At 47.8% G+C, this 10,573-nt stretch overlaps 1 protein-coding gene across 1 annotated transcript in view; it reads right to left on the bottom strand.

Annotated features, from left to right (window-relative positions):
• LOC311240690 (sphingosine kinase 2-like) overlaps positions 1–9,842 on the bottom strand; it is a gene marked incomplete at both ends in the record, with an annotated part of 48,818 nt that extends 38,976 nt beyond the window's left edge. The window contains one exon of the mRNA XM_084329263.1: positions 9,389–9,842. Within this exon, the coding sequence (XP_084185389.1) occupies positions 9,389–9,842 (454 nt within the window). The remainder of the gene's footprint in view (positions 1–9,388) is intronic.
• Positions 9,843–10,573: the final 731 nt, after the last annotated feature.

Genomic DNA, 10,573 nt, shown 5'->3' with positions numbered 1-10,573 from the left:
CTTAGAGGCATGGAGCTCTGGTCTTAGAGGCCTGGAGCTCTGGTCTTAGAGGCATGGAGCTCTGGTCTTAGAGGCCTGGAGCTCTGGTCTTAGAGGCCTGGAGCTCTGGTCTTAGAGGCATGGAGCTCTGGTCTTAGAGGCATGGAGCTCTGGTCTTAGAGGCATGGAGCTCTGGTCTTAGAGGCCTGGAGCTCTGGTCTTAGAGGCCTGGAGCTCTGGTCTTAGAGGCATGGAGCTCTGGTCTTAGAGGCAGGGAGCTCTGGTCTTAGAGGCCTGGAGCTCTGGTCTTAGAGGCATGGAGCTCTGGTCTTAGAGGCATGGAGCTCTGGTCTTAGAGGCATGGAGCTCGGGTCTTAGAGGCAGGGAGCTCTGGTCTTAGAGGCCTGGAGCTCTGGTCTTAGAGGCATGGAGCTCTGGTCTTAGAGGCCTGGAGCTCTGGTCTTAGAGGCAGGGAGCTCTGGTCTTAGAGGCATGGAGCTCTGGTCTTAGAGGCCTGGAGCTCTGGTCTTAGAGGCAGGGAGCTCTGGTCTTAGAGGCATGGAGCTCTGGTCTTAGAGGCCTGGAGCTCTGGTCTTAGAGGCATGGAGCTCTGGTCTTAGAGGCCTGGAGCTCTGGTCTTAGAGGCCTGGAGCTCTGGTCTTAGAGGCCTGGAGCTCTGGTCTTAGAGGCCTGGAGCTCTGGTCTTAGAGGCATGGAGCTCTGGTCTTAGAGGCATGGAGCTCTGGTCTTAGAGGCATGGAGCTCTGGTCTTAGAGGCCTGGAGCTCTGGTCTTAGAGGCCTGGAGCTCTGGTCTTAGAGGCATGGAGCTCTGGTCTTAGAGGCATGGAGCTCTGGTCTTAGAGGCCTGGAGCTCTGGTCTTAGAGGCAGGGAGCTCTGGTCTTAGAGGCATGGAGCTCTGGTCTTAGAGGCCTGGAGCTCTGGTCTTAGAGGCAGGGAGCTCTGGTCTTAGAGGCATGGAGCTCTGGTCTTAGAGGCCTGGAGCTCTGGTCTTAGAGGCATGGAGCTCTGGTCTTAGAGGCCTGGAGCTCTGGTCTTAGAGGCCTGGAGCTCTGGTCTTAGAGGCCTGGAGCTCTGGTCTTAGAGGCCTGGAGCTCTGGTCTTAGAGGCATGGAGCTCTGGTCTTAGAGGCATGGAGCTCTGGTCTTAGAGGCATGGAGCTCTGGTCTTAGAGGCCTGGAGCTCTGGTCTTAGAGGCCTGGAGCTCTGGTCTTAGAGGCATGGAGCTCTGGTCTTAGAGGCAGGGAGCTCTGGTCTTAGAGGCCTGGAGCTCTGGTCTTAGAGGCATGGAGCTCTGGTCTTAGAGGCATGGAGCTCTGGTCTTAGAGGCATGGAGCTCGGGTCTTAGAGGCAGGGAGCTCTGGTCTTAGAGGCCTGGAGCTCTGGTCTTAGAGGCATGGAGCTCTGGTCTTAGAGGCCTGGAGCTCTGGTCTTAGAGGCAGGGAGCTCTGGTCTTAGAGGCATGGAGCTCTGGTCTTAGAGGCCTGGAGCTCTGGTCTTAGAGGCAGGGAGCTCTGGTCTTAGAGGCATGGAGCTCTGGTCTTAGAGGCCTGGAGCTCTGGTCTTAGAGGCATGGAGCTCTGGTCTTAGAGGCCTGGAGCTCTGGTCTTAGAGGCCTGGAGCTCTGGTCTTAGAGGCCTGGAGCTCTGGTCTTAGAGGCCTGGAGCTCTGGTCTTAGAGGCATGGAGCTCTGGTCTTAGAGGCATGGAGCTCTGGTCTTAGAGGCATGGAGCTCTGGTCTTAGAGGCCTGGAGCTCTGGTCTTAGAGGCCTGGAGCTCTGGTCTTAGAGGCATGGAGCTCTGGTCTTAGAGGCATGGAGCTCTGGTCTTAGAGGCCTGGAGCTCTGGTCTTAGAGGCAGGGAGCTCTGGTCTTAGAGGCATGGAGCTCTGGTCTTAGAGGCCTGGAGCTCTGGTCTTAGAGGCAGGGAGCTCTGGTCTTAGAGGCATGGAGCTCTGGTCTTAGAGGCCTGGAGCTCTGGTCTTAGAGGCATGGAGCTCTGGTCTTAGAGGCCTGGAGCTCTGGTCTTAGAGGCCTGGAGCTCTGGTCTTAGAGGCCTGGAGCTCTGGTCTTAGAGGCCTGGAGCTCTGGTCTTAGAGGCATGGAGCTCTGGTCTTAGAGGCATGGAGCTCTGGTCTTAGAGGCATGGAGCTCTGGTCTTAGAGGCCTGGAGCTCTGGTCTTAGAGGCCTGGAGCTCTGGTCTTAGAGGCATGGAGCTCTGGTCTTAGAGGTTGACCAGATAAGCGGTTCTCTGTCAACACACCTCTGTCAAAAGGATATATATAAATGGTAAAATTATATATCTCTTTTATCCAAAGGGCTTTACAATTTGTTCCTCACATTTTTACCCATTCACTCCCCAACGGCGGGGGGTGACCAGACAAGGTGCCGACCTGCTCATCGGGAGCAGTTAGGGGGTTAAGCGTCTCGCTCAAGGACACGTCGACACGTTGGCCGGGAATTAGGGGTGCACCGATGTATCGGTCGGGTATCGGTATCGGCCGATAAGTGCCTTGTTGACTGCAATCGGCCTATCGGCCGATAAGCTCGAATGTGCCGATGACAGTAGCCGATAAATTCAGTCCGTCCTGCACAACGGCGCCGCCCCCAGTCCCACACACACACACACACACACACACACACAAGCTACTGCATCAAAGTTACTACTAAATATTCAACATTCTCTTTTGAGACTCCGCTTCAGACTCTTATCATTTGGCACTAAAAGCTAAACATTGTCACCGATATGGCTGTCCGCAACATGTCATTAATTGTGTACGCGAGGTGGTCGCTCAGTGACTACGTTAACATGAGCTAGGTTAGCTAGCATGAGCTACCGGGAGGTGGAAGACTAATGTTACTGGTGAAAATGTGATTTACGTTGGAATACTCCTTTGCCAACTTGCTGTACTTTGCTTGCAGGTCTGCAGCCATTATTGCTGGATTATGAATAGCCCCAACTTTAGCCAAGGTAACGTTATGGCTAAACCTTTAACGTTAGTTAACGCTAGCTTTCGGTTAGCTGTTCAATGCTATTAATAACACAACCAAGCGAACCCATCACAGCTCCCCGTCAACACCCCTCTCTCGGGAAGATGGCATTTAAGAAAGTATCTGCTGTTAAAATGACACAAACATTCGTTTTGTGGCATTAAACGTTATATAGTTAGTGTTACACGTTCAATAACATCAGCATATTATTTACCCGAAGATAGCAAGTAAGCAAGGCATTACTCCGTTCATAGCTCAGTTCCATTCCGTTGCTCATTCCATACCCAACTACCCATTCTGCAATCTGTTAATAAAGTTTTCAACCAGACAAATGTATAGAAAGGCTGTTTTATTATGAATGAATGAATGAATGAATGAATGAATGAATGAATGAATGAATGAATGAATGAATGAATGAATGAATGAATGAATGAATGAAAACTTTATTTAACAGATTGCAGAATGGGTACAATACAGTACGGCTCAATACATACAATTGTTAAGGGGATGCAGACCTGAGAAAGACGTTTGTCTTGTTTCCATCAGGGTCCCCCATTTTCAATTCATATAGACATTTATGACATACACAACATACATGACATTTATGGCATAGGGACATATAGGTATTTAGTACTGATACATTTGTGACATAAACGGTATTCAAATATACAGTACTGTTACCCCTAGATCCTGACAGAGTATATACATATGATGGGGAGGGGACTGTACATTAGGAGGGGGTGGGTGGGTGGGAGAGAAATATACATACGGCGGGGAGGGAATATATACATGCGGTGGGGAGGAGACTGTCTATTAGGAGGTGGTGGGGGTTTTGGGCATTTACGGTGGCCAGTTTCGAATTGCAGCCTCCCGTAGGTGCTCTTTAAGAGCGGTTTTGAATGTGGGCAGGGATTCACATTCCTTTACAGCTTTGGGTAGGGCATTCCACATTGTTGTGGCATAATTGCGAAACGTGTTTAGTCCCTTGTTTGAGCCGAATCTGGGTTTAACATGATTTGTTGAGCTTCCTCTGGTGTAGTGGTTGTGGTATTCACTGACCTTTGGGAAGTATTTTGACATGTACATGGGCACCCCGGTCGTATAGTGTATCTTGTAGACCAGGCCCATTGCAAGTTGCTGTACTCTGTCGTCTACTCTAAGCCATCCTAGGTTGTCAAAGTGGGCAGGGGTGAGGTGGGTTCTGGGGTTCAGGTCAAGTAGTAGTCTGACCAGTTTGTTCTGTGATGTTTGTAATTTTGTTTTAAGCGCCTTTGAGGTGCTTTGGTACCATGAGGTGCACGCATAGTCATAGTACCCTTGAATGAGTGCTCCTGCCAGAGTCTTCAGGTATTCTTGTTTACCAGAGAGGAGATCCGGTACAAGAATCTAGTTCGTTGGTTGACTTTTTTTATTACATTGGATGCCATTTTGTCACAGGAAATATTTGCCTCTAGGATGGAACCCAGGTAGGTAATTTCGTCTTTCCTTGTGACAATATTGTCACCCACTGTAACTGAGAAGCCGTCGGTCTTGCTGAGTTTGTTATTTGAACCGAAGAGAATGGACTCTGTTTTGCCCATGTGTAATGATAGTTTGTTATCAGCGAGCCATATGCAGATTTTGCCTAGTTCCGAGCTGAGGGTTTTTTCAACCTGCAACTTGTTCTTGTCAGAGACCAGCAGGGCTGAGTCGTCCGCAAACAGGAACAAGTTGCAGTCACAGGCTGACGACATGTCATTTGCATAAATTAGGAAGAGTAGCGGTCCTAGTATGCTTCCTTGTGGAACACCACAGCTCACTGTGAGGGGGGGGGGATAGAGTACCGTTTACCTCTACCATCTGTTCTCTCCCCTCCAGGTAGGATTGCATCCAGCTCACTGATAAGATATCAAAACCAATTGCTTTTAGCTTGTCCATCAGAATGGAGTGATTGACAGTGTCGAAGGCCTTTTGTAGGTCCAGCATGACCATGCCGCAGTATTTGCCCGCGTCCACCTCTTGTTTGATGTGGTCGTTCAAATAGAGGAGGCATGTGTCAGTGGAGTGGGACGTTCTGAAGCCAGATTGGAATTCGTAGATTAGATTTTTTTCCGCCAGGTACTTTTCGACCTGTTCGTAGACTATTTTCTCCATGACTTTCGAGATGGAGGTAAGAATAGAAACAGGGCGGTAGTTGCCTGGGTCTAATTTGCTGCCCTTTTTGTGCAGAGGGGTCACTCTCGCAATTTTGAAGTCCTTGGGGACGTGCCCCTGTTTTATAGAGAGGTTTATTATGTGTGTGATGACTGGGGTGATGGCGGCTGCTGCGTCTCTGAGGAATTTGGAGGGGATGTTGTCATGGCCAGTGGCCTTGTTAGGTTGGAGGGCGCTCAATTTTTTGAGTACCTCATCGGTTGTTACCATTTCAAGTTTGAAGTCGTCTTTGTGGACCCCTAGGTTTTTGTAGTATGCTACTATGTGTTCTAACCCATAATGCCCTGTTGCAGTAAAATCATTGTGTCTCGTTTGGTCATCCTGTGGACTCTGGAGCGCTGGTCGGCGGGCAGCTAACGTATTAGCTTGTTGTGGTTCTCGCAAGCAGATCAATGGCGGCATGCCCGGAAGTAGAAAATGAATAAACGCTTGCCGATTGGTGGTAAGAACAGCAGGAGGTGGGTGTTAGTGGTGTGACGTAATTGGCAGAATCGACTGTCAATCAAAATGGTTCTATTGCATTGGTTTGAGAGCTCTGGTTGAGAGAATAGTATCCATCTGCAGGCCGCCAGACGATACTGGGAGAGGGATAGTGCTACATGGCATGGTGGAATTAATACCATAAACATATTTCTTGATGTTTCCTTTTTTTAAGTAAGTAAAGAGGCCTACAAATACAAACATATACATACAAATATACAGTAGTTTCATTAAAAAAAAATACAAAAAAAAATATGAAAAGAAAAATATATAAAAAAAAATTACAAATACTTATATTTTGCCACAAATATTGGTATCGGTATCGGCCGATTGTGTTAGTTGAACAATCGGTATCGGTATCGGTGGCCAATTTTCATATCGGTGCATCCCTACCGGGAATCGAACCGGGAACCTCCGGATTATCAGACGACTGCTCTGTGCCTCCCGAACCACTGTCACCCACGCGGTGGAATAGAGTTTATTTGGGGAATGGGGCTCTTGTCCTTTCATCATCTATATAACCCAAATGTAATTTGAAAAGGAAGTCGAAGTAATTAGCCGAATAAACAAACACCCCCGATTCGTGCTAATTACAGACTCGCCCTCGCCGTATCATGGGATGGAGACGAGGACACAGGGGGACGGGGTAGCGAGACAGCCCGTGTTTTAAGGTGAGACGGCACCCCAGAAAATACCTTTTTGCTTTTTTTCCTCAACGATATTGAGATTTTGTTATATTTTGCTTCCTTAACATGTCTTATTTCAAACTAGTGGCAATAAAATATCAAAAACACACAATTAGTTGTTTATTTTACTTCATTTTGTCTGATTGTGTCCATAGATCACAATTAAAATACAAAACGTTGAGGTTGTTTTCTCAAAAACAAGTTTTTATGCATTTTACTTACACATAAAACTCCATTGGAACTCCATTTCCCTAGTACCTACACACATCAAACTTTACACATTTCTTCCTATCCATATCCTGCTTCTAATTACAAAAGGGGTTGTTGATATATCATTCACAGCTGGGTTTATAGTACATTTTATATATATATATTATATTTATAGGACATAGCAATCCCTTCTGTTCTGTAAAAAGTTTTTTTTTTAATGTATCAACTAAATGAAACCAAGTTTTTGAATCTGGCATTATCCATGTTGGTGATGCAAGACTTGGTGATACATGCAAATGTGTGCATATTTAACGAGGAAGTGCCTCATTTGCATAATATATCAACATAAAATTCTGAAAACTTTTTATCTTTATCATTTTATCTTTTTTTTTTCCACTTTTTCTCCCATTTTTCTATTTTTCTCCCATCCCAATTTTCGTATCATCCAATTCAACCCTCCCCTGTCTTTTGAACGCTGTTTCATGCCTCCCACAAGCCGGCTGCAATGTGGACTAAGTCATACATAGCACGAGTCCCCTCCGATACTCGAGGTAACAGCAGTCGCATCTTTCCACCTGCGCGGCGCGATCTTTCAGCGTCAGGGGTCTGGGCTTTGGAGGGACGCCGCCCCAGTCGCTTCCTGATTCTACTGCGCAGGCGCACCAACCAACCTGTAGGAGTCGCTGTCCACAACGCCCGATCCCCACCCATCAGTTTTCCCTCCCCCTGATACTGCCAATGTGTATTAGTACGGACGACCAGCTAAACTGAAAGCAATGTGGAGAGCTGGGCTCGAACAGGGAGGCGTATTCGTGGTGAGCGCCTTGCCCACTGCACCACGTAGCCGCCCGCAATACATTTTTTCTTAGTTTTTATGTACATAACAAACTGGTAAAGTTTCATAGTGATATCTATTAAAATATGAATTTTTGCCTATTAGGGGGTACTGTCTCGCCTTAAACAAAGGAAGACTTGGGGGAGGCTGAGGCGCTCGCCTCTAACGCAGGAGACGCTGGGTTCGAGCCCAGCTCTCGGCGTTGCTACCGGCTGGCCGGTCGTTCATACTAACACAATTGGCAAGTGTTAGAGGGTGGGAAAGCCGGTGGGTGGGGATTTGACGTTGTGGACAGCGACTCCTACAGGTCGGTTTGGTGGCGCCGGTGCGACGGAAACAGGAAGTAGCGGGGGCAGCGTGAGCCTCCCAGGCGTTACTCCTCGCCACTGAGAACTGACTACCCAGGGCCCCCAGGCTGGGGGAGGGACATCAGAGAGTCTGCACAAAATTACTTTAACCCTTTCACTGCCACACGACAGAAGGTCAGCCCTTTACTATCACACAACCGACGGCGATGCTCCATCATTAGCATCATTAGCTCCGCAAATGCGGAGCTAATGATGCTAATGATGGAGCATCGCCGTCGGTTGTGTGATAGTAAAGGGCTAACCTTCTGTATTGTCACAGTGAAAGGGTTAACCGGCTGCCGTGTGGCAGTGAAAGGGTTAAAGGGTTTTTACTGAAAGATGTGTGTATACAAGTCGTGACGGGGGAGGGGGCTGGGGGGGGGGGGGGGAGAGACACATCAAGTGCATGGGACCCAGAATCTCTTGCTACGCCCCTGCTCATGATAGGCTATATTACTGAATGGCAATAGCCCGGCGTTTTGTCATAGCGTATATAGCAGTGGTTCTCAAACTAACTATTGGGGTCGCGCATATAGGTGGAAAGTAAAAGAAAAAAAGTTGAAAAAAAAGTAAAGATTTTTTTTTAATATTCGTTTTATAAATGTGTATTGATAACATAGTGCTGTAATAAAATTTTCGAATAAATATGCACGATCAAGTTCAACAACGTGTGCTTTTATTTTGATATTCCTTAATTCCACGTTGAAATTACGCGACAATACATTAAGTGTGGGGTCCCCAAAATAAATTCCTAAATAAAATGGGGTCACGGTATGAAAGAGTTTGAGAACCCCTGCGTGGCGTATAAAGCATATTGCATAAAGGGGTTATTATTATACGAGGGGAGAGAGAGGCAGTGCAACGTTTGCCATGGGAACTGTTGGGTTCACCTTTCACAGCTGCAGGTAGAGCAGGTTTACAAGGTAGACTCAGTTTACAAGGCTCTGGCTCTGGTTATTAAGGCACACAGGTCAAGAGAAGAGTGACTGACAACCCAAGTATAGCCTATGATGAGATGGTACCTTATCTATTTAAGAGGAATCTCTATATAGGCTTAATATCTTTTAACCCTTCTGCCACACTATACAGAAGGGTTGTGAAAGGGTTAACCGCATTTGTCGTGTGGCAGTGAAAGGGTTAAACCTATTATAACCCCTATACACTTTACAAAAAGCAACCCTTTGACGGACAGGCTCAAATGAGACAAAGTGACACACACACACACACACACACAAGCACACACACACACACACACACAATCACACACACACACACACGCATACACACACACACATGACACACACACAAGCACACACACACACACACACAATCACACACACACACACACACGCACACACACACACACACACACACACACACACACACACACACACACACACACACACACACACACACACACGCACACACACACCCACACACACACACAACAAGCACACACACAAGCACACACACACACACACACACACACACACACACACACAAACACTCACTCACACACCCACACACACACACACACACACACACACACACACACAATCACACATACACACACAGGCACAACAACTCTAATGAAAACATATCTAATATAATTCACATTGTGTTTTCCTCCGTGGGTCTCTCTCTCACCTTCTCGCCGGGGTATCTGCCGTATCGAGGCGTCTCTGATGGCACCAGCCCACCGCTCCGCTTCTTGGAGGTTCTCGAGAGGGTCCCGGTCGACCCGCGCCACCCGAAAGCACTGTTCCACCTTCTGCCGGGCCGTGCCGGCGCTCATCCAGCGCCTCCTGAACGGGTAGAAATAGGCGGTGAAGTAAGCCGCGCCATCCTCCTCATCATCCTCCCCTCCCCGGTGCGCCCGGCAGCCGATACAATCGGTCAAGTTAAACGCCACCTTAGTCCGCCCGGGCGAGGCGGAGATCTTCTGGAAAGTGAGGGCACTTTCCGACAAGCTCACCGAATACCGGACCCGGTCGCTGCTGCTGCCCGTGCCCGTGAATTCTCCGTACAGCAGCGCACCCACCACGACCCCGTTTCGCTGGCGGGATAGGTCCGGTTCAGCCGCGGTGGCATCTTTCTCCATCCCGTATACAGAGAGAGAGAGTGCGCAGAGATCCGCAGACCAGTGTGCGGAGGATGATGCTGGTGGTGCGGTGATGGAGCTGGCTGCTCCGGCGTCGGGAGGAGGAGGACTGACCACAGCTGCTCTCCCGGTTCAGAGTCTCTCCCTAGTGACCGAAAGGGGAATTGACGGAGCTATAGGCTGCTGGCCTTAGTACCACTATACCGTCACACCCTTGTTGGTTTGACGTTCCAAAATAATAACTTTCATGAAGCACATTCTTGAGAGAATAAAACATTTTTGACCAAATTAAAATATTTGAATTGAATTAAATCTTTATTTAAATCTTAGTCAATTGTTTAAATACATAAGAGAAAAAATATATATATTTTTTAAATAAAAACAAACAAAATAGTTAAAACAAATAAACAATATTAACTTAAGTTAACATGTCTGAAAATGTGTAGGAAGAAGTATACCCTTTTTATACACACAGAGTATACACGCATTTAACCCATTACAGCGGCACGGTGGTGTAGTGGTTAACACTGTCGCCTCAGAAGGTCCAGGGTTCGATTCCCGCTTGGGGACCAGGTTTCCATGATGCCAGGTACCCAGGTGGGGTATCTCCCAGGCCTTTCTGTGTGGAGTTTGCATGTTCTCCCTGTGCTCGCAAGGGTTTCCCCCCCGATAAGATAAACCCAATGGAAAAACATGCACAACAACAGATAGCTAACGCTGTGGTGTCCTTG

This window comes from Notolepis coatsorum, assembly GCF_963971535.1.
Source record: "Notolepis coatsorum genome assembly, chromosome: 14".
NCBI lineage: Eukaryota > Metazoa > Chordata > Actinopteri > Aulopiformes > Paralepididae > Notolepis > Notolepis coatsorum.
Note: the sequence above shows the minus strand (reverse complement) of the source record. Positions and strands in the feature narration are given on the sequence as shown.